At 35.7% G+C, this 24,233-nt stretch overlaps 3 protein-coding genes across 3 annotated transcripts; 2 read left to right on the top strand and 1 right to left on the bottom strand.

The window, feature by feature from the left end:
• Positions 1 to 7,582: 7,582 nt before the first annotated feature.
• Positions 7,583 to 9,921, bottom strand: LOC145132645 (putative polygalacturonase). Its single transcript, XM_079067512.1, has 4 exons — positions 9,146 to 9,921; positions 8,632 to 9,001; positions 8,398 to 8,551; positions 7,583 to 8,297 (listed from the first exon to the last, which is right to left on the bottom strand). The coding sequence occupies exons 1-4, from the start codon at positions 9,569 to 9,571 to the stop codon at positions 7,772 to 7,774; spliced, it is 1,476 nt and encodes a 491-aa protein (XP_078923638.1). The 5' UTR covers positions 9,572 to 9,921; the 3' UTR covers positions 7,583 to 7,771.
• Positions 9,922 to 19,628: 9,707 nt separating this feature from the next.
• Positions 19,629 to 20,932, top strand: LHCA6 (PSI type II chlorophyll a/b-binding protein (Lhca2*1)). Its single transcript, XM_079065152.1, has 4 exons — positions 19,629 to 19,918; positions 20,020 to 20,057; positions 20,135 to 20,649; positions 20,749 to 20,932. The coding sequence occupies exons 1-4, from the start codon at positions 19,695 to 19,697 to the stop codon at positions 20,770 to 20,772; spliced, it is 801 nt and encodes a 266-aa protein (XP_078921278.1). The 5' UTR covers positions 19,629 to 19,694; the 3' UTR covers positions 20,773 to 20,932.
• A 120-nt stretch (positions 20,933 to 21,052) lies between these two features.
• On the top strand, positions 21,053 to 23,051 carry LOC145130335 (uncharacterized). The gene is made up of 3 exons (XM_079065153.1): positions 21,053 to 22,275; positions 22,382 to 22,503; positions 22,581 to 23,051. The coding sequence occupies exons 1-3, from the start codon at positions 22,143 to 22,145 to the stop codon at positions 22,902 to 22,904; spliced, it is 579 nt and encodes a 192-aa protein (XP_078921279.1). The 5' UTR covers positions 21,053 to 22,142; the 3' UTR covers positions 22,905 to 23,051.
• The last annotated feature ends 1,182 nt before the right edge of the window (positions 23,052 to 24,233 follow it).

Below are 24,233 nucleotides of genomic sequence, written 5' to 3'. Positions count from 1 at the left end.
GAGTCTCCATAATGATAACATACCCTGATTCTAGTATTTCTCCTTTTAAAACTTGCTTTTTGATTTCTTTTAAAATTTGGCTTCTAGTGAGTGGAATCCTATTCATTTAATTTAAAAATCCTTTATTTTGTTCAGGAACCAGATACGTTGCACTGTGAAGAAATACTGTCACTACACACTGATAAGTTGGATGACTCATGAGTGTCGGAAGTATTTTAAAGATAGTGAGTGTCAACGTCACTTACAGTGCATTGAGGAAATTCACTAAGAATTTCATTCACCAAGATTTTAGTTGAAGTCAACATATATTTTCAATTTGGAGGTTGTTGGGAAGGATCGAGAGCGGACAAGTGAGATTTACCTTCAGTGTCCATATAAGTTAGTGACACAATGTTTCTCAATTAAAATTTGGTTTATAAAAGTGGTACTGACAAATATAGTTTTAAAGTCCTTTTCAAGATCACAAGCAGCGTCAAAATTTTGTTCAGATTCAATATGTTCGAGTATTTTTACAACATCATCAATATTGCCATCAAAAATATTCTCACACTGATCAGGAATTTGAGCGTTTATTGTTTTGTTTAACTTGAAATGTGAATGTGCCCAATTGTGAACTATAAGTTGTAACTTTTTGGCAAGTTCATCAGATTTTTCCTTTTCAGTGAAGAAGAATTTGTTTGATAAAGACATATTTGTGTTTTCTTTATTCAAAAGTGGGTGAGAATTTTCAGCGACAATCAGTTTTTCCTTTAAAACCTTAATCTATGATTTAAGTATGAACTTTTCTGAGTTAGATTTTTCAAGATCAAAACGCAAATAATCAGACATGTCGAATTTTTCATTAGAGGAGTAATTGACAAATTTCTTAACCTGATACATGGAACAAGAGTCCCAGTCTTGCATCTTTGAGTCCCTGGCAGCTTGAGAAAGATCAGCGTCGAATGTGTTGGAACTGCTACTAGACTCCTCAGTGTGAAATTCATCGATGCTAGCCATTAGACACTTCCCTTTTGGCTCATCGTCTTCATAAGACTCTTCTTCATCTACCCATTCCCCAGTTTTCTCCTGTTTAGCAACAAGTGATTTAGGAAGAGGAATGTTTTCTTTCTTCATATGAGCCAGCCGCTTCTTGTACATCACTTTGTAGCTTTTGAGTTTTGAGATGCTTTCTTTACCTTGCATTCCCTGGCAAGGTGATCAGTGCTTCCACAGTTGAAGCACTTTCCATCATCCTCTCTGTCAGCGACATTCTTTCTCGCTGATGAGCTGCTTCCTCTAGACTGAAGCTTCTTACACCCACTCGACCTGCTTTCTTCATAGCATTTAACAATGAGTGTAGCGCTTGCAACTAACTCATCTGAGTAAACATCATCAGAAGTTTCATGCTGATCTGATGCTTCAGAGTCACTGACAGACATCTCCTTTATTGAGAACAAAGCCACAAAATTTTCCTTGTTGGGGTCCTTCATGATGTCTTTACAAAGAGCCTTGGTTTCTTCATAGTTACGCAGATAGCCAAATAGTGAGTTTAGATCCATGGTTTTGATCTTCTCTTTGTTCATGAGAACATCAACGTAATGTTCCTTGCTTTTGCCCAAGGAATCCAAGAACTTTAGCACCAACTGAGATGAGTGTTTAGTGGTGCCCAAACCTGCGCATATCATTAACTAAACAGTTAAACATGTTAAAGATTTGAGTTAGTGTCTCACCTTGTTGAGAAAATAAGTTATCATATCTCAGATTCAAGTTGTTGATTTATATTGCTTGAACTTCTACAGTGCCTTTGTAGGCAACTGTCAGTGTCTCTATAATTTCTTGTGCAGATTCACAGTTCTTAACCAGGTGATAAATGTGGTAAGGAAGGGAATTTCCAATGGCAACCCTTGCTTTCACATCTAGACTTATGAGTCTTTTATCTTCTTCATCATAGCTTGTCTTCGGTTTCTGCTTCAATCCAACAGTGGGTGCATTATCAACCATGGGTTGGTACATGGGAAAGTGTGGACCGTGATTGACGATGTGTAGCATGTCATAGTCCATGGTTTCAAGAACAACCAAAGCTTTTGTCTTCCACATGGCAAAATTATTTTCATCGAATAATGGAATTTTGTTTGTTGTTGAGGATTTAGGATGGTATTGGGATGAAGGAGATATGATATCTTGAATGTATCAGAAAACTTGTTGTGATACCACTTGAAGGTTCGTAGATTAGATACAAACAAGAAAGAACAAACAAAGTTATCACAAAGATGTTTTCACTAAGAAACGATTCTTACAAAGAGAATCAGCACAAAGCGGCGATTAGGGTTGCAATGAGAACAACCCGAGTACACAAATATATCGTAAAACTAGTAACTATCAATCCTGACATTAAGGGGATTGAATCTAATCTAAGTAAAAAGACTGATCCTAATCACTAAGATTAAGGATCGGTTAACAGACAACTACTATTACTATAATTACAAAATACAAAGTAAATAAACTAGCACAAGTGATCACATGTTGGCGTTGATGCTGGAGTAGATGGCCAGCGTACATTAATACTAGAGTCATCAAATTATAAGGTTCGACCTTACAAAAGGCAGCATGGAAAACAATTATCTATCAATGGTGGTTGAGAGAATTGAAAAGTAACAGGTAAGCATTATTATTATTATTATTATTATTATTATTATTATTATTATTTTGATTGATTATAATTTTCCTTTGATAAGCTTATCTGTTTGAAGATCTCCTCAAGGTGTTCGGTGGGATGAACATCAACTTTACTTATGTTATAGGGATAATTTGATCAAATGTCTTGTTGCTCTTTCTTTGGGCTAGACGGTTGGTTTGGCTCTAAATTTATAGAGGTGAGATCATCCCATTGCGTGATTAATCAACACAATGTTGAATGAATAATGCAAATTCTTTAAAGAGTGCCTCCTTAATAATGAATTTTTTTTGTAAAGAGTGTCATTTCAGATATACTTTATGTTATTGATTTAATTATATATTGAAATTTAATTTGCTTTCAAAATTCACGGTGTAGGAATGATGTCATAATAAGTTTTTGATTTTATGAATATTGAAGGCCTTAACATCTTTTATATCAAGAAGCATCTCCACGTAGTTACTTTCTTTTATCAAAAGATACAGAATATCATTTGTAGTATCGAGTAGTTAATTTTGTATTTTATCATGAAAATGATTTTTTTACTAAATTTAAGTTCTTGGTTTGCTTCATCAAATATATAGGGTCAAAAAGGCCGGAGATCCGGATGAAGGTATATATAATTTCAAATTTATATACTGTGAAAAATAACTTTGTATATAGGGTTTCTTAAAAAGATTATTGATCTAATTCGTTACTTGGAAGTTTATTCTTATTTTAATACCAACATAGCTAAATTGGTAATTTAAACAAAATAGTTGAATCGTCTTTTTTTAGTTCAAATGATTGTTCACTTATAAATGACAAAGTTGTTTTGGTTTTCAATTTTGAGGTCGTTAATTGCTCAAAAAAGACGTTTTAAGTGATTTTTGAAAGTTTTGTTTGGATTAAGCTTGTGCTGGTATGGTAGACTAATGAAAAAACCATGTGTGACTCCATATTAATTCCCGGAAAATGGATTGGCCCTGCATTACTCAATGTTAAGCCTTCTTAACTGGTTTCTTTTATAGATAATGTGCTTTAAATTTTGATTGATCTGATGGTTTTTGTTAATTTGTATGTTATTTTATTAGTTGGTTTGTTGTGATGGAGGTTGTAGGCTTGCCTTCAAGGATGGATCCTTCTTAAAAGTTGATTATGGTAACACTACATGGTTGGTTATTTGTGCTATATGGGTGGTCCATTATTTTAATCTAAAAACTCTCAATTTACCCTTTTGTCCTCTCCAACTCCAAATAATGGTTTGTGTTTTTTCTACCCAACTCCAATTTCTTTTTATGTACAATACATCTAAACTATCTTTTTATATATTCAATTCAATCTTCAACATTCCCTTTTCTTCGACCACAAAAATATGAACCAGTACTTCCATAGTACTTCCATCTGAAGCAAGTCCCATATGATAAATGAGGATTTCTCTCCATTGAATTTACGGGCTAAATTGGACGATGCCAAGATAACAGTTTATAATTTCAAGAGAGAAGTGTCCGATTTTATTTTCCTTTTAGGTTAGAGTAAAGTACATTGTCATTTCGAGCATGAGATTAATAATTTACAGATTAAATGAAAGTACACTATGTTATTATTAATCCTTTTTTTATTTATTAATATTTTTTAAGGTTGAGCCAAACATCTCTATTTCATTTGGATTGTTTGATAAACTCCAAAATTGTAACTTTTAATTATATTAGTAGTCGTGAATATGTGATAACAAATTGATGGACTTTGAATTGTGACTGGCCAATTTAAAACAATAAATTGAAGTTCGGTAATCTTTGTGAAATATGATATAATACAATACTAAAAAAAACGACCCGCGAAGCTCGTGATTTTTTACTAGTTATTATAAAAGATCAACCCACATTAAAAAAAAAACCCCCTTAATCTCATTTTCAAATTCGATGTTTAGCAATATATCTACTTTTCATTTTTTTTGGGATAATGACTTGATAGGGTAAGTTACTTTTTGAAATGTACACATTTAGTCCTTACTCTTTTTTTTTTGTAAATTAAACCCTTATACCCGATTTTTTGTAATTATGCAATCCTTTTGACCGGCTATAGCCGGTTTACCGGTCATATACGAGTTTTATTTTATTTTCTTGAAATGAAATAACCTGGTGGCATCCACATGTCACCTTACGTGGATATTGTTAAATTACACCACATTGAAACGACAATTAGGACTCATTTAATCAGCCATTCCTCCATTCACTCAGCCGATAATCCCTCAAATTTCTTGACTCGCAATCACCATCAACAATGGCAGAAGATGCAGATACAATCGTTGATGTACACTATAGTGGGGTGTTCACACCTACCCCATTGATGTATTTTAATGGAGTAAAAGTCTCTGTACCATACACGGTTGTGAACAAGATGAACTTCCCTGATTTCATCCCCTTTCTGGAAAAGCTTACTAACGAAAGATGCAGAGATGTGTATTACTGTCCACATGAAGTGAGGTTGTCAGAGGGATTACATGATATTCAGAATGACTGCGATTTTAACGAGTTTCTTGAAGATATCAATGAAAAGAAGAGATTGGATGTGTATGTGGATCATTATCATGAACCTTTGTTTGATTGGATTCAGGAGGAAGAAGCAGACCTTGAAGATGAATATTTGGTTTCTATTGATGATGTTGACTCCATTTTAGAAGATGGTCTGAAAGCTGAACATGTAGAGGACGATGAAGTTATATCTCTCAAAAGAAACTTCAATGCTCATTTCCTCAACAAACTTTATCCAATACAAAATGATGACTTGGTTCAAGAAGATCATAATGCAATACGACCTATCTACCCAAGACATGATCATACTCTGTGGTATGAAAAGAATGACAAGACTAGGTTGCTAGTTAGATGTTGTAAAGGAAAGAATCCGACATGCCCTTTTAGATTGTATGCTTCCTGGATGAAAGAGGAACACACTTTTCAGATTAAGTGTCTTATAACAGAGCACAAGTGCTCTAGGGCATTCAAACTTGGGTCAATTGTAACATATAAGTGGATAGGGAAACAATTTGTGAATGATGTTTTGGAGAGTCCTAAACTGAGTTTGAGGAAAATGAAAGCCCTAGTAAATTACTGTATTACCCCTACTAGTTTTTTACTTTTGATGTACTTGTCGAATATTTTGAACTAAATTACTGTATTACCTCTCATGGTGGGCTTATCTTTTGTAATTATTAAATGGCTTGATGCCTTTTGTCAGCCACTTTTATTTGTCTTTATATTCAATTGTCTATAAAAAATATTTCCTGTAATTTGTCTTGGTTTTACCTCCATTTGACTGAATTAATTACATCAACATCCATACATAATAGCAATAAACTTTACCATTACATAAACATAAAGTACATCAACATCCATTACATAACAAGAATTACACAACAAGTCTATTACATCAAAATCCCCTAAAACCTCCAGAAGCATATCTTCAACCCCAAAACATAACCTTAACAATGACCAGCAGAATCAGTACACAAATCATACTCTTCAACTGTTTCACTTCTTCTCTAACAGATGCCACATCCTCTAAAACTTGTATAAGATAATCTGCAACATCTGAAAGAGTATCTTCTGCAATGGGCTTCATATTCTCAGGTTCTTCATCAATCCATTCCCAAAATTTACACTTTTTCCCTGGTTTCTGTAGTAATAAAATCAACAACATAGAAGGTAAGAAGAAGAAAATTGATGCGATTTGACAAATAAAAACAATTTAGGTATTTACCAATGAGTTAGGGCACACTCGAAATTTCTTTCCAGGGTTATCTTTGGTCTTGGAGGTACGAATTCTTGAAGGGAGTTCACAATCACAGAGGACTTCCTTATCTACTTTGTGATTGCTTGAACCTGTGGAGATTTTTGAGCCACTCGACATCTTCCTTCTTCTTCTACGAATTCCCCACTTCTCTTGTTCGAGTTTGAAGGTGATTCCTCCTGATTTTGGATGTTAACATTCGTTTATAAGGAGTGACTAAGCAAATTAATTGTTATGCAGTTGTTTTTAGTGCCACGTGTGCTTCCACATCAACAAAACCTATAGAATCCGGTCAAAAGGACCTATTGTGTACATATTAATAAAGTATAAGGGTTTAATTTACAAAAAGAAAAGAGTAAGGACTAAATGTGTACATTTCAAAAAGTAACTTACCCTATCAAGTCATTATCCCTTTTTTTTTATGAAACTCGATTAATTTTCAACACGTAAAACACTAAATAGTTAAATTTGTTAATCATGGAGAAGAGCATACCAAAGGAATATTACTTAAAATTCCAAAGGATTTATGAAATTTTAGGACATAGAAAATGTAAATAGATATATTTTCGTAGCCTGTCTTGGTGTCTTTCAATAAAGTTGAGACAAAAACAAATTCCAACTTAACAACTCCTATAGATATACGAAAGTTAAGAACATCAGAAGTTTGCATTCTTTATGTAACTTGAAAATTTCCACTAGTCTTACAGTGTTTTTAGATTATGTTTTTGAATTTAAAATTCCTATAGATTCTATTCAGTCATCATCTTCTATCTATTTCTCTATATTTAAACTCAACATATAGAACCCCCAAAAAAATTTCATTTAGTAGCCTTTCAACTTTCATCTTTAGTTTGTATGACGCATGTTATAATTTCTTCTAGCAATTGGTAAAATGTTTTGCATGCTTGAAAGTGAGATTCATATTGTTGGTATTTCAGATAAATAAGTTAGGTTATGCGGTTCCTTGGAGAACCTCGATCAAAACAAATTATTTCTCCACTTAAGATGGTGTTTACAAGTTGAGATAGCAAATCTTGTATACATAGTTTCAAATCTACCTTTGGTGTGTCATAGTGGATCATCATTGGTGAATGAAGCAAAGGAACACCATGACACACACACACACACACACATACAGAACAGGTGTTTTGGACAGGATAATACCAAAAAAAAGGGCCTCTTTTGGCGTTTTGTATAACATTCCTTTATAGTTTATATAGACATGTATTGCAAGAAAAAACCAAGGAAAGAACGATATCAAATTACCAAACCTTCTTCTATATCAACATTTCCTACTATAAAAAGAAAAAAGAAAAACAGAAAGGCCCTGAAACGTGAAGGACACCATGGTCAGATATCATAATCTATGTCTGAAGCATTCTCAGATACAGACTTCTTGACAAGTGTTCCTTGTTCATCATAAAGATCAAGATTCTCACATGGTTTTGGAAAGATTGTCCCTATCACACGTCCAGAGACATAAGCACACTGAAAAATATGCTTCTTCTTGTATGTAGTCCCTACTGACATATCCCTGAAAGTTACATTCCTAATTGGAATATCTGCACTCCCATGTATCCTAACAGGAACACGCACTCCCTCACCATGGATGGAGGAATAGCTGATTCCCCTGATCACCGGAAACGCCTTTGGGTCAAAACCCATGTCTGGGTGCTCATTGTAATCCGTTTTAATAATTATCCCAACCCTTACATTCTCAAATGTTAGATTCTTATAACTGATGTCTTCAATGTATGCCCCTCTCCCTGCAGCTGTCTTGATTCTAACAGCACGCCTTGAGTTCCACACAAGAACATTCTCCACTCTCACATTTGATATCCCACCTGACATCTCACTGCCTATTGATATTCCAGCACTATCAAAGTTCAACAATTTTTTTAATCTTTATTAGCATCATTGAAGTAATGATTATAACAAATTTGGAAAATTTAGACAAGAAAAGATCTCTCTCTCACCTGACCATTGATCGAACAACAAGGTTTCGAATGAGGATATTTTTTGAAGGGCGACCATACGCAACACCATATTGATCCCATCCACTTTTGATTGCAATGGCATCATCACCAACGCTTATGTAACAGTCCTCTATTAACATATCTTCACATGAATCTATAAAAAAGATGATATATTTATTGCAAATCTCATAACTCATAACTCCTATTCTTATTGGGTGAATTCACTTCACTTACCAGGATCTATACCATCTGTATTTGGAGCCTCGAAAAGGGGAGCCAAGATTGTCATATTTCTTATGGTAACGTTCTTACAATCATAAGGATGGAGTGTCCAAAAGGGTGAATCACGTAAAGTAATATTAGAGATCAGAATGTCACTTGAATACATGATCTGCACGAGGGGACCTCTTGTATGGTTAAGAAGCTTTTGGCGGTATTTTTTCCACCATGTTTGACCCTGTCCATCAATGGTGCCGTTATGCCCTGTGATCACAACGTCTTTTAGATTTTGACCATGGATCAAACTTCCATATCGGGCTCCAGGATGCTCTCTACCATAACCATAAGAAGGCAAAGGGGGCATGAGAGGCCAATACTTTTCGTCCTGTTAAAACAAAAAATTAAAATAAGTGAACCACAAGGACGCAGATTTGACTGATTGATGCCAGCATTCATATGAACATTAAGAAATCGCAGAGTATTGAATTGAAATAAGAGAAAAGAAAAGAAAAGGTTGTAGAACACTCACATCTAGACCAAGTATAACAGAGTCTTCAGCAAGAAAAAGCGTCATATGACTTGTTAAATTAAATGGTGCTGTCAACCATCTTCCGGCGGGGACATTAAGCTGACCACCACCTTTCTTCCCTAGCTTGGAAATTGTAAAAACAGCCTTCTCGAAAGCCAAGGTGTTAACTGTGACGCCATCTCCGACAGCTCCGAAATCGGTAAGATTAAAGACGACGGGTCGGAAACGAGGCAATGGACGAAAAGGGAGGGGTCGCCGGAAAATTGATATACCATCTACAAAATTGCGTTGCCAGATGAAAAGGGATGCGAAAACGACGATCCAGAGGAGTGCGAAAAGGGTCTTGTAGGACGAGAAGAGTGCGGGAAACCAACGGCGGTGGTTGAATCGCCAGATTGAGGGCGATGAACTTAGGGTTTCCACCATAATAGTGTAGTTACGATCTGAATAATGGGGTTACCGGCAAGAGATGATGATGGGTTATGGATGATGGAGTAGGAAGGTTGATGGAATACATGAATTGGGAATTGAAGAGGGTTTGTTGATTTGGAAGGTGGTTGTTACGTCAATTAGGTCAAGTTCAGTAGCAGTTGTTGGATTTGATTTTGGGGAAGAATGGAGTGCGTAGGAAGGGACGATGCTGCGTCAGACACAAATCAAACACCATTAATCTGTTCCGGTTATCTCTTTAAGCAACCAAATTACAAGCAAGTTTCTATCTGAATCTTAAATCTTGATGTAAAAATAATAATATTCAACAGTAACTTACAAGAATCCTCCGACTAAACAGTAAACCACCAATGTATTTATAGAATCGCTTCAGTAAATGTTTTAATAGATTTACTATTCGATTCACACACTAAAACTGATAGATTTGGATAACAACGCTTTAGTATTTTAGTGTCAATTCATTGAAGATATCTTAAATTCAACCACAAAATTGGAATTATTATAATAATGGAAATCTCCAGAAAAGTCCTGGGTCAATTTATCATCTAGTCCTAAACTAAATTTTATTAATGAAAAAGGACAGGAAACCGGCTGTTGTAATCACTTTAACCCTTTTTACCTTTTGCAGCAGGTTACCTGCTGAGATGACATGCCACATGGATTGTTTGGCTGAGGTGACATGTCTTTTCTTTATAATGTAAAAAAACTGATTTTTTATAGAAAAAAATGGGAGGGGATTCGAACCCATAACCTTCCCTTCCCAAACCATACACCTTACCATTTGAGCTATAAACATTTATTGTTATTACTTCTTCAAATGTATTTATAAAGTTTTTATAATTTACTCTTACACTAGTTATATTGTGAATCTGTACATATTATCCCAATTATCTCTGTTAGCTTACACTGTAAATAACAATGTAAAGAAATGTTCTAAAAAATGTGATCTGTACAAGCTGATTTCCATGGTCGCTAAGTTTAATTTCATGAGTGTTCTGAAAAAATTTAAGAAATCAATCCTTAGATTTCGTATTTGATTATGCTTACTGTTCTTTTGGTACAGATTAGGAAAATATCCTGAATCGAATTAGTAAGATGCACTGATACCATATGCTATCCTGAGAACTTGAAGAATCGTCTCTAGATTTAGATCTTATTTGGGATCGATTTGGGAGAACCCATCTTTTGGGGCTATAGGCTTCAAGAACACCCATTTTTTCTCCTCCTTTGCTTCATGTCTCGTAGGAATGGAGCTAGATCGAAGTGATAATGCTCATACAGTCAAACGAAGGTTACAAATAGTTCTAAGTCTCCCAATCGAAAAAGCTCTCTAACTTTTAGAGACATGGTTTTAAACAACGACCTCAGTGCCATTCGTGACCATTCTCCTCTTCTCTTAACAAGAAGCATCTTACATAGAAGCTCTTCAACTCCATGTTTATCCCCAACCGGTAGAGACATCCGCCAAAAAGACCAAAGTGTCCCAGTTGAAATCCTAGGGCATTCTCGTAATTTTTACCAAACAAAACCATTCGTTGACGAGGTTGTGAATGCGATAATCTTCGGGATTGAGCCTTGGTCAACCAGGGTTAAAACGGTCAGCTCGTGTTGGTGAAATCAGTTTCAAAGAAGTAGCAGCTTATCTTCTTGATTATGGCAGGAGATGAGAGAATCGAAGTTAGAAGAAAGATGTGGCGAATGTTATACGAGATTTCCCATTATAATAATATTTTAGATACAACAATAAAATTGTTGTAAATTTAATTCAAAACAAAGTCTCATGAATGTTATACGAGAAATTTACAAGAGTAGCATATTTTTTTAAAAAAATTTAGCCAAAAAAATAGCATTTGAACAAAAATAGCTACTGAAACCGCAGATGAGTGGCTAACACGCTCGTACTTTCGTCAACTCGTCAGCGGTTTCATTGTTTGACATGATAACTCGTCTGGGGTTTCGTCAAATGAGTTGTGGTTTTGTGGTCAGCATGCGGTTTAGCGGATCATTAGCCAAATATATTTAAACCTTAAAAAAAATCTAGCTCATTTTCACACTAAAGTTTACATGAATTATCTCTCTGATGAAGACGTTCCGCAAAACATTGTTTCAAGTAATTTTATATGTAGTTTTTTTTATCATATACGCTAAAATTTAAAAGTAATGTATATGAATTTGCCCGAAAATCGGAAAAAATAAGAACGGAATCGTACATGGCATTATCATTTGCAATGGTACAAGTCTTTAATACATAAAATTGCATCAACGACTTGTATATTTGCATAGAAGAAATTACAAATGACTTGAGAGGAAACCGCATATGACTATATGTCCTCATGTCTTCAAAAATGAACAAAGTGAATTTAATCGCAAGTGAGAGGATGATTTCGCAGTGGAATTAACAAAAACGCAGACGTGTTTGCCTCATCTGCGGTTTTATTGGATGTTTTTGAATATACTCTAACTTTTGGCTATTTTTTGCTAAGTCTCTAAAACATCAAACTATTTTTATAAATTTATCATACCATATTTCATACCTTAAATTTTGATGATCACATCTCCCTATTTTAATAAAAAAAATAAATGTATTCTTTTTTTGCTATGTATCACCCTATTATGTCTCCTAATTAATGTCATGTCATTTGTCAACATGTTGATTCTCAATTTCAAATTTTAAATTTTTCACTCTAATTACATTAAATTAATAATATTAGAATAAAAATTAAAACGGATTATAAAGTGATATAATTTTACGTATTTATTTAAATCAACGATTATAAACTTATATAAGTAAAGAAATATCTCATAATTAATAATTTATTTAAAATAATTGATTAATAATTTTGAGTTTTTACTATAAAAATTTAATTAATTTTGTAACCGTGGTTTCTACAGATTATAAACTAGTCATCATAATAAATGTTATGAAAAAAAAAACAATATATAGAAGGACTCTTGCCAAAAATTATTTATGATCGTTGGTAAAACAAAGTTTTAAAGATTTGGTGTATTTGAAACAAAATGTGCTCGCGAAGTGTCTACAACATCCCAAACAGATCCTTGCTAAATATTTGGTGTCGTGTCACATTTGAAAGTCTGAAGGGTGAGAGCAATTCAAGAGTGATATTCTCACAATACTTTTAATTTTTATGTAAAGATAGACTTTCATTTTGTGTTATTATTTAAATTTTAAACAGCCTAATTAAATTTAAATATATAACTATATAAAACCGGTTGTCTCTAATAGTAAAATAATTTTCTAAATAAGCTAGAAAGTAGTATTAACATATACCAACAAAACCCACCCATATATAACTTGTTGCCACAATAAATTGGACTCTGCATTCCGAACCTGACATAAACACATACATGTGTAACAATTAACATGTTGTCCCATACTTAAGTTTGACACTCCTTCTTGCCTCCCCTCCCCATAAAACTCCGAGACTAGCCTGGATCACACATGCTAACTAGTTTCGTCTTGCCATGAGCTCATCAAGGAAGCGACACTAGCCCTACCAGTTGTGTCTAACCTGTGACAATGCCCTTCATTAACAAGCTCTTCGGTGACTTGGCCAAATGACAACGACTAGACTAACTACGTCATTGGTCTAGACGGACCCCATGTGAACCCAAAGACAAGCTAATCTATTGGTATGGTTTTTGTCTTCTTGGTCAACACGTTCATGGGATAATCGGCATGTGAAAATGTGTTATTCATCCAAATTTAAGATCTAAAACCAAACACACATATAAATTACACAACAAAGATACAACGATATGTACGCTCTACCCTTTTTTCTTCAGTAAGGTCGATACATCATACTACTACTGTAACACGCTAAATTTCAAAACAAAATTTTCATTTTTAAAAAGTTCACACAAAACATACTTAAAACATAACATCATAAATTGTTTGTCAAATATCCCAGAATCCACATAAACTCAAATCATCAAGTCGGTGTGTACAATCATACCGGCGCCTTCCCACGATCCTGAGATGTACTTGAAACACATTTTACACAAACACTGTAAGCACGAAGCTTAGTGAGTTCCCCAAAATACCACATACACAATAATTAGCCTCTTATGGCTATATCTCAATAAAGACCCTCCGGTCATGTGTCTCAGTGACGACCATTCGGTCTCACGTCTCGGTATGGACCCTCCGGTCACAGCTCAACATATACACAAAATAATATAACAGCATAAGTCACAAAGACAAGATGCATAACAACACATAACTCAGTATAAGCAAATAAGACTCTCCGGCCAATAACATGAATAATACCCTCCGGTCATAACACGATCAAGACCCTCCGGTCACACATAAATTACCACTCAGGTAAGTAAAGTGAGAAGACTCACCTCGTGAAGTAAAAGTAAATCCCACACCCAAACTGCCGGTCTAGACTCCGCCTAACATATGTCACATATATCTCTAATTAAAATTTGATATCAACAATCCTCAAAATGTTGGCTAAGTCTCTCTACTTAACTCCAGAAGGGTAAAAGACCATTTTACCCCTCTATGGCCTCCAAAGTCCACAACTTGACCAAAACCCTAAAAGTCAAATGAAGTCAACACCCAGCGCGTACGCTGGGCGTACGTCCCTCTACGTTAGGCGTACAGTCAGCCATGCATGCATCGGGGTGGCTCAGCGCTACGCTGTGCGTAGCTGGGAGTACGCTGTAATTTCCTCTTTTCACTCTTTTAGTCTTAATCAGTTAAGACCATTGCTACTACTATAGATCTGGGCTAAATAAGGTCCATTAGTCCATAAAGTTGGTGACTTTAAGCCTTAGCATGGTTGGACAAGTCTAAAACTCATAAACTCTAATCCTTTACTCACAAAGGTCCTCATATCTCATGCACGGAGAGATCTTAACGACCAAGATCTCATTTTTATGAGTCCAAACGACTAGAAACACATAAATGGACATGTATTATGCTATGGAGTTCCTCAAACTCATAAAGCTTCAAGCTTGGGACATAAAACCCTAAAAATGGACCAAAACATGAACTAATCAAAACAATGAGAAAGTTTTGAGCTTGATACCTCTGAATGATGCACCAACCACATGGAAACTCAGATCCAAAAGATTAGACACCAACTCTATTCCTTCAAAGCTCCTTCTTCACAAAAGAATCCCACAATATCACTCAATAAGCCTCAAATGCTCACATAAACTATGAAAACAAGATTTAGGGTTTGAGGTGAGTTGAAGGCTGGAAATGGTGGCTGGAAATGAGGCCATCATGTTCCTTAAATAAGGACACACAACACAATTAGGGTTTACACTCTGAGCCTAGTACGCCCAGTGTACTAGGTGGCTTCCGCAACCATAGTACACACATGAGTATGCTGAGCGTACACACGCGTACTCCCCGCGTACTCATTTGCCACCTTTTTCTCAATTAAGGGCTAGTTTTGACAATTCAATAAAAGTAAGGGTCATCGATACATACCTTATCTCGGGATGTTACAACTACCTGAAGAAAAAAAAAGTCAGCAACACTGACTTTAGTATGGTTACAAGGACATCCATATGGATCACATATTTGGCTATAAATAGTAGTGCCAGTATCCCTCTAAGAATGTGTTCTAATTCTTGGACCTTTTCACCTGTTATAGTTTTTCCTTTTCCCTCCATTTGACCTCTCACTAACTTGAGCGCCAGAGTATTATCATTAGACTAACCTCAAAGATACCTTTAATAGAATGGCTTTCTAAGGTGATCCTATATTGAGAGACCAAGTTGTCTTACTCTCGAGTCTCTCGTATTATCATTGGTGTCATTTGTGGGACCTCGACAAAAAGTATCTTGTTAAAACCCTAATCTGACGTCCGAATGTCCAAGCTAGATTTTTTTACCATTTTGGTAAAAAAAATGAAAAAATAAATAAATAATAAGATATTTAATAAAGAAGTAGCATTAATATTAATAAAAAATTATTCAAAATTAAAGAAAATAAATTGAATTAATAATTTAAATAAGTATTCATAATCAACTATTAGAAAATATAATGTTTACTATGTTATAATTAACGAAAAACTTAAATTTACCATCGTTGGACATAACTAATTGATCTTGGACCATTTTTGTTACAAACTGTATTAGTTAAGGTTAGAATGTTAAATAGGAGAAATGGCAAAGTTAGTAAACCACTTAGTGGTCAATTTAGTAAATGGGTAGTTGAGGGACTAAACGTATAAAATAGGAAAAATTGAGACATAAGCCTTTTTTTCTCTTTCATTTAACTATTTTTTTAGAGAGTTGGGAAGGAAATGTAGTTGATGATTTTGAGATTAAAATGATCTAGGAAGAGGTTTGAAGTGTTAGTGAAGAGGAGAAGTTTGAATACGTCAATTTGAGCTTTGTAAAAAAATTGTAAATTGCATTATCTGAAAGACACACATCAATATGTCCCAAAATTTATGCAGGTGGTCAATCGTGGCACACTAGCGATATTTTGGGTGTGACGAAGTTTGAATCGTATACCTTCCGACTCTTGAGTAGAATTGTGTACCTTAAATCGCTTGGGCAAAAAGAATACAGTATTTGTGGTTCTTCTCTATTTCAAGTTAGGGTTTGGGGATTTCGAGAAATCCAAGACTCTTTTATAATAAAGAGGATGAACATAAGTTTTAAGTCTAGATCTAAGCATTAGATCATTAAAAAATCACCATTCTAACCCTAGCTTGATGAAAATGCATTTTATGCTTCTAGAACTTAAACTGAAACTCATTTTAGTCTAGGAAAGTAATTATAATCTCAACACATGAATGTCAATGCAAATATGTAAGTTAAAGTCTTCAATTTGATCGTCTATGTACTTTCAAGTTTGTATGAAGATGGTGTGTTCATTTGACACTTTGAATCTAATTGTTCTTGTGATGACAATTTGAATCTAATTGTTCTTGTGAAATGGATTGAATTATATGGATAGTTAATATATGTCACTTAAATTGTATTGAAAGCATCATATCGGACTAATATATGAAGATCGAGTAATACTTTGGTAAATCAAACATTGTTAAAGAATTTTTTAGCACATTTTGAGAATTATTAACTTTGAGCTTTTGATCTACATATGGAGCTTATCATTATATGGGGTTGAATGATATTTGATGTATTAAATCATAAATTAAAAGAACAAGTAATATTCATATTTATATTATTGGTGAAATGTAATATGTGGAGTTATGGGAAAATAACAAGATTACATGTTGATCAATGTATTTTGATGGTTGGTGGGGGTATTACCCTCCCCGTACCCCTCTCGATTTCAACACCTACTTTAACATTGTAGATCATTTGAACATCAGATCAATCCAATAAGATGCTCTGTACTACTTTGTACTACTTTGTGTGTCATGTGAAGTTTTCAAAATGGTCTCTACATTATGGAGAGCAAACCCCAAAAATATGATTTGTTTGGGTTTATTGAGTTTATCTTGTTGCATTTGTTTAGTTAGATATCTAATTGGGGTCCCAAGGTTTTATTGGGATCGTGGCTTACTTCATGTACTTAGGCTATCAGGAGTGAAAAGCAAACCACGTGTGAGTTTCCTATGTGGCACACTAACCCACCGGTGAACACCGCCCCGTGGACCAGTGATTTGGGTGTGAAGTGGCTTCTAGTGGTGGTGAAGACGGAAGAAGACAATCATTTTGATTGGCTCTTCCTTTTTCTCTCACATTTTCTCTCCTCCTCTCTCCTCCTTTTTGCCCCTTCACTACCAACCCACCGGTGAACACCATTTCCACAACCTAGTGGGTTGGTTGTGGAATGGTAAAATACCTACGTGGCGCTGAGTTGGCTGGTGGTTTGGCTGTAAGGCTTTGGGGAGTGGTCACACCCATCCCACTGAAAAAGTGTTGTCACATGTGCGTCACATCAGCTTCACACCCAACCCACCACCAACCCACTAAACATTGGAAATAGTTACCACTCCACAAATTCATTTTTTTATTTTTTTATTTTTTTTAACATTATATTAAATAAAAAACAAAATACAAACCATAATTTAAATAAAAAACACACATTACATTAAAATTAAAAACACATTACATTAATATAAAAAACACAAATTAAAATTCTAAAATTCTTAAAAAAACATAAAAAAATTAAAATCCTAAATTACTTAAAACCATAAATAAAATCCTAAATTACTTAAAACCATAAATATTAGAACCTAAATTCCATATTTCTCCCGGACTTGTCGTTGAATTTTAAGAAAGGTCGCAAGATTTTCCGGGTCGAGATCCGGTTGGGGCTTTGTGTTTATGATTTGAAGATCGGTAAAAACTATTTTTTGGCGATTAGCTGCCTCCGACGATTCGTATTTTTTTTTCTAGAAAAACTAGAGCTTTATCTATGGATGTCGCAAGCTCGCCGTCGCTAGTTGCTGGTGCTTTTCCGCTTGAAGACGCTCCCTTTCTTGTTTTGTCCTGTCCCGGTGGTCGACGAAGTTGGACGTCCGGTGGGCCCTCCCCCTCGGTGGCGTCGAAGTCATCGTTAAGGTCGAGTCCAAAACTCACGTCCGACTCGGACGTTCTTGCCCTTTTGTTGGAACCGGTTGTAGATCCCGAATGCACCATTTCCGGATATAGAACCCATTTTGGACCGTTACGACAAACTTCTCACGTTTTTTGGTGGCCAAACGGTTTACCATTGGTGGTAATTTTTGTATTCGTAGGTCGCGGTCGCTAAAATGTTGAAGTCTTTGCTACCAGATCTATGCATGTTTTTAAGCTTGTCAAATATGTCATTGAATTTGGTGCAAGCCGCTCATAAATCACGCCATTTTGTGTTGATCGAGTCGTACGTCCGCTCCGTTTTCTTTCCTAATAACGCGTGGAAATGATCTAAAATACGACACCAAAAACTTTGACCCGATTGCGAGTTGCCGACATCCCCGTCTTGCGATATGAAAATCCAAGCTTTCGCTAAAGCTTCCTCCTCGTCTTCGTTCCATGTCGTAGTTTTTTTTTCTTGGATCTTTGGTTTTTTTTTGCCTTCGACGAGTTGGTTGTTGTGTTTTTTGGACCCGTTCGTCGTCGTCGTCGTTGTCGAGATTTATAGGTTGAGATTGAGATAATGAGACTTGAGATTGTTAAAATTGTTGAGGTGTAAAAGAAGTTTGTTGAAATTGTTGAGAAGGTTGTTGAAATTGTTGAGAAAGTTGTTGTTGAAAGGGTTGAAATTGGGGTTGATTGAATTGTTGTGGTTGTTGTTGGTAGAAGTTTTAGGGGTATGAAGTGGTGAATAGAGGTTGTTGGATTGGGGAGGTTAACAGTTGTATGTAGTTAACATTTGCATTTTGAGTGTTTGGGGTGTTTGGATTTGAATCCATGCAGAGAGAAAAAAAATGAGAGAGATGAGTGTTTTTTGTAGATGGTAATAAAATATAGAGATTGTTTTTTGAAGTGTAAATTGTAAAGAGAATAGAAGGTAATTTATAGGTGAGCTTGAGATTGTTTAAATTTAATTTTTTTTATTGTTAAACGGTCAAATGACCATTCCCCACAAAAAAAGCCGTTGAAACAAAAGAAATATTGTGATTGGTCGTCTCGTCCCGTCTCCGGAGCCACGTCACACGCACCCCACCAGACTTGGGGGCGGTGTTCACGCGTGGGGAGGCATGCCACCTCAGCCCAAGACGCCTGATTTTTGCCCCATACTGGTTAGCCTAACCACTCCCCACAACCTTAGTATTTAGTTCTCTTTCTGATGCAGTCTTGTTTCAATTTTGAATAACGGTTTACTATTTTTTTTATAAAATCTTTAATGTTTTTAAAAAATTTTAAACACATTTGATAATTGAAATCAGTTCTCATTGTCTTACTGATTTTGTGAATTTTATCAATTTCTTGAGTTTTCTACTTTTCCACGAAAATATAAGCCCGTATATTAGCCCAAGTTCAACAAAATCTGCGCAAACACACCCACAAGCAATGAAACAAACTCACCGGACCCACGTATCCATCCACACACGTGCCACCATTGGTCATCTTCTTCTTCAACTCTGCAATCATACTACAAATTATCGACTCCCATTACCATCCAACCTTTTAGAGATCGAAGGCAATCTCCATGGCTTTCACCATTGCTTCCACCTCCCTCTCAACCAGGGGAGAGTTGGCCACGAAGTTACCTTCTGTGGGAAGGAGCAATAATCCAAGGTATTTGTTGAGAAGCAGCCATGGATTGAAGCTTAAAGCAACTAAAGGAGGTGTATCAAGTGTCTGTGAACCACTTCCCGCTGACAGACCTATATGGTTCCCAGGAAGCTCTCCTCCTGAATGGCTTGATGGCAGGTCAATTCTTTAACCTCTCACTTCCATCTGAATTCATACATGACAATTAACATATACACATGCTTAATACATTCTCCTTGATTTTTCTTGATTAATCTTAGCCTTCCTGGAGATTTTGGGTTCGACCCACTCGGCTTAGGTACGCAAATTTCAACGGGTTGTCTTCTTTTTATGTAAATCTTCAAAGTCGTTAAAGAAAAACTGTTTCTTGACCAGGATCTGATCCAGAAACACTGAAATGGTTTGCACAAGCTGAGCTGATGCACAGCAGATGGGCGATGCTGGCAGTTGCGGGAATTCTTATCCCAGAATGGCTCGAAAGCCTGGGGTTTATCGAAAACTTTTCATGGTTCGATGCTGGGTCAAGAGAATACTTTGCTGACCCAACCACATTATTTGTAGTGCAATTAGCTTTGATGGGTTGGGTGGAAGGTCGAAGATGGGCTGACATGGTCAACCCAGGGAGCGTTGACATCGAACCTAATTTTCCCAACAGGAAGAAACCAAAGCCGGATGTCGGGTACCCTGGTGGGTTGTGGTTTGACCCGTTCATGTGGGGAAGAGGGTCGCCGGAGCCAGTGATGGTTCTTAGGACGAAGGAGATCAAAAACGGCCGGCTTGCAATGCTGGCGTTTACAGGTTTTGTATTCCAAGCCATTTACACCGGACAAGGTCCCCTTGAGAACCTAACGGCACACCTTGCAGATCCTGGTCATGTCAACATTTTCTCGGTAGAGTTAACTTCTTAATTTTTACTTTACTTTTCTTCTTATGATCGATATATGAGCGATTATTGTTTCGATCTGTTTAACTTTATGTATCATTTTCAGGCCTTCAGCACCCAGATTCAGTGATCGATGCTTTGGTTACTAGCCTTCCTTCAATCACAGTTTTTGTAAACTTGTATGTTTTGATTGAGTTAACCAAGTAGTTAAAACTGTTTCAAATTTAATCTCATATCTGTATACATATGCTTTGCTAATTACAAAAGAAGTGTGTTTCATCGTTGGATTATGATTTCTTAGTTGTCAAGAACCCTATTGTTCTGCTTCGATGGACAAGACAAACACTAATAGCCCACTCTTAAAGGTTTGACCATCCTCAACCCATTCAAATCCTGTAAGTTTAATGGATTGCCCATAGTATTACATTTTTTTTATTCAACTTTATATTAGATCATCTTTCCATGTAACTATTTATAAAGTTTTTTGCTACATGGTAAACACATTCAGAACCACCGGGCATGTTTTTTTTAGAGGTTACTACAACCATTTAAAAAACTCTAAGACCGACTCTAAACATGCACAACAGGCTGGACCAGCCCGGCTTGGTCCACAAAAAGCCCAACCTTGGTCGAGTCATGGTCAACGCAGACCTTAAATGGTTGTATGTGATATTTTAGGGATAAATATAAGAAATTGCAACATACTTGTCCCATCTAAGTCATTTTTATACTCTTATAGTATAGTACTTAATGCCTACAAATTATGTGATATATATATATCTTAAAGATAAATGCAAAAAATAACAACATACTTCCATTGGACTTTTATAATATAATCTTACTTTAATTTTTTCTAATACAACAAAACACAACATTATACAACAAAACAGATCCAAGAGCAAGCAACTTTTATCCAGTCTATCAACATTATATATGCTCCCAATAGATCATCCTACTTCCTCCCCATCTCAAGTCTCAACGGCTCCTTATTAATAGAAAAAAAAAAAAAAAAAAAAAAAAAAAATCCGACCAGCCGGACACCCAAGCAAAGCCTGGCCCTATAGTTGAAAAACAAGCTAAGCTTGGTCTATTATCTGTATATTATCTAATAGTTAATCTTTTAACTTTTGTTTATCCATATTATAATAACTATTTTTTCCCTAACTGGAATTCAGCATATTAGTTTTTTTCAATATCTTCATTTAAAAATTATAAAGATGGAGTAATAATACTTTTGCTTCCCTATAGTCGATTTTGTTGTGCTTGATACAAAGTCAAACAGTTGAACTAAACACATATACAAAAAAGAGGGGGGAAACAGATTATGTGTCAAAAGCACACATCCACCAACGACCCCTACATATTCAATAACTTTGACCTGGTGCATCGGTCTGCTGGTCAGCCACAACTGGTCAAAGTCCCAACAGGTAGTAGGTTGTAGCTGTTCTCCTTTTTGCTTTTAACACAGTTTCTACACAAGGAAACAGGCGATCGAAGAAGATGAAGATGGGTCCAACATCATCTCAAGTTATGTCGAGGTTGAACCTGCAACCAAACCCAGAAGGTGGTTTTTACGCAGAAACATTCAGAGACTTTTCCGTTAACCTTTCCACTTCTCAACTTCCCCCTCGATGTAAGTAATCCTACTTCTTTCGTAATCTTTAGTCGATTCACCAAATGTTACACAAAAGTCTTTATCGTTCTCTTGATCGAATCTTCTTGATTTTACCTTCAAACAGACAAGGTCGGTCGTCCGATTAGTACAGTCATATACTTCCTGCTTCTAACCGGGAGTGTATCTCACCTCCACCGTCTTCCAAGTGCAGAAACATGGCACTTCTACATGGGTGAACCTCTAACGGTAATTACATCCATCATCTTCTCCAACAGATTTGATTTGTAGCTAGTAAAAATAATTAATGTCATCTTCTGCAACAGATATTGGAAATGTATGAGAAAAATGGAAGTGTCAAATTAACGACCATCGGACAAGATATTGGGGAAAACCAACGACTGCAGTATACGGTGCCACCGGATGTGTGGTTTGGTGCGTTCCCTACAAGAGACTACAACGTATCGACGATGGATTATTCAGTCGTGAAAAATGCAGCGAGGGATGCAGAGAAACATTTTTCGCTGGTGGGAACCACGGTTGCGCCTGCTTTCGAGGTCGACGACTTTGTGCTGGCTAATCGTTCTCAACTCGTTTCTTCTTTTCCTGCTCATCAATCGCTTCTTTCTATGATCACACCTTCTGGTTAGAAGGGACCACGTCCATGTATTTTAGGGTACTTGATTCGGATCATGTGTAAAATACTAAAATTTACCAATTGCGACTTATTTTACCAAGGCAACATGTGCGGGAATAAAATTGACAAGTTAATAAAAGAACCGGTTTTCTAGTCTAAACCCAAGGTGTACACTATAATTGATAAAATGGCTATGATACCAACTATCTAATTTTTTTTTTAAGAAAATATCATTCAATTAAATACATGTTGTGAGAAGGTATAGACGTATTGGATTTGTTTTAAATGTTGGAATCTGACCTTCAATATTACTCACAAATAGACTTGACAAAACATGACACGATACAACAACCTGACACGAACCCGACACGAAATTAGCGGGTTTGGGTAAGAGATTTCGACACGTTTATATAAACGGGTTGACACGACACGACACGATAATTAAACGGGCAGGGTTAGGTTCAATATTTTCATCTTGAAGATGACTCGAATATGACCCGTTTAATTATATATCATTTTTATAAATTTCATATTTTAATAGATATATTTTATATTATAGACTTGTAGTGGCCAAATTCAATAATTAAAAGTAAAATTCAAACTTTCAAAACGACTTAATTTTACTATCTTCACTACTTATCTTATTTGTTCCCCAACTTTAACTCTTTCTATTTTGTTTTCTAAACTTACTATGAATTTTGTCATTCCACCTCCCAACTCCAGTGTTTTACTTTTTCCTTTTTGCATCCCTATCTTCTACTTTCCAACCTTTTAAAATGTTTCAACCTGACATGCCATAACATATTTACAATGTCTAAACATTAACCCGAAAACCGATACGAAAATAAATGGGTTGACACGACACGACACGATAATTAAACGGGTCGGGTTAGGGTCAAACCCTATCAACTCGTTTAATGTCTTAACACGACACGAAACTGACACGACATGACACGTTTGCCAGGTCTACTAACAAATAACACACACTCACAGGTATATATATATATATGTATGCAGAAAGTAAATATGGAGATATGGAAGTAATTTGGACTCAAAAGCTACTTTCTAATTCATAAAACAAAGGGCTACATATAGCCTACCTAGCAGAAGCCAACAAAACAATCTAGAAAGAGACTAACTCTTCTTAAGACTATACTTTAGAGACCAAGTCACCCATGTGCACTTCCAATGAACTTGGTCAATCATCCTTCATTCAAACTAAATAAATCAAACAAATACTAACTATTAACCCATACTCATATCCTGATTTTACCTATCAAGATTATCCAACATTCACCCCCGTAATCTTGATGATACTTGACCCATTTCTTAATCATAGAAA

This window comes from Lactuca virosa, chromosome 8, assembly GCF_052849685.1.
Source record: "Lactuca virosa cultivar CGN04683 chromosome 8, Lactuca_virosa_CGN04683_v6, whole genome shotgun sequence".
NCBI lineage: Eukaryota > Viridiplantae > Streptophyta > Magnoliopsida > Asterales > Asteraceae > Lactuca > Lactuca virosa.
This window is presented reverse-complemented; position numbering and strand designations above follow the sequence as displayed.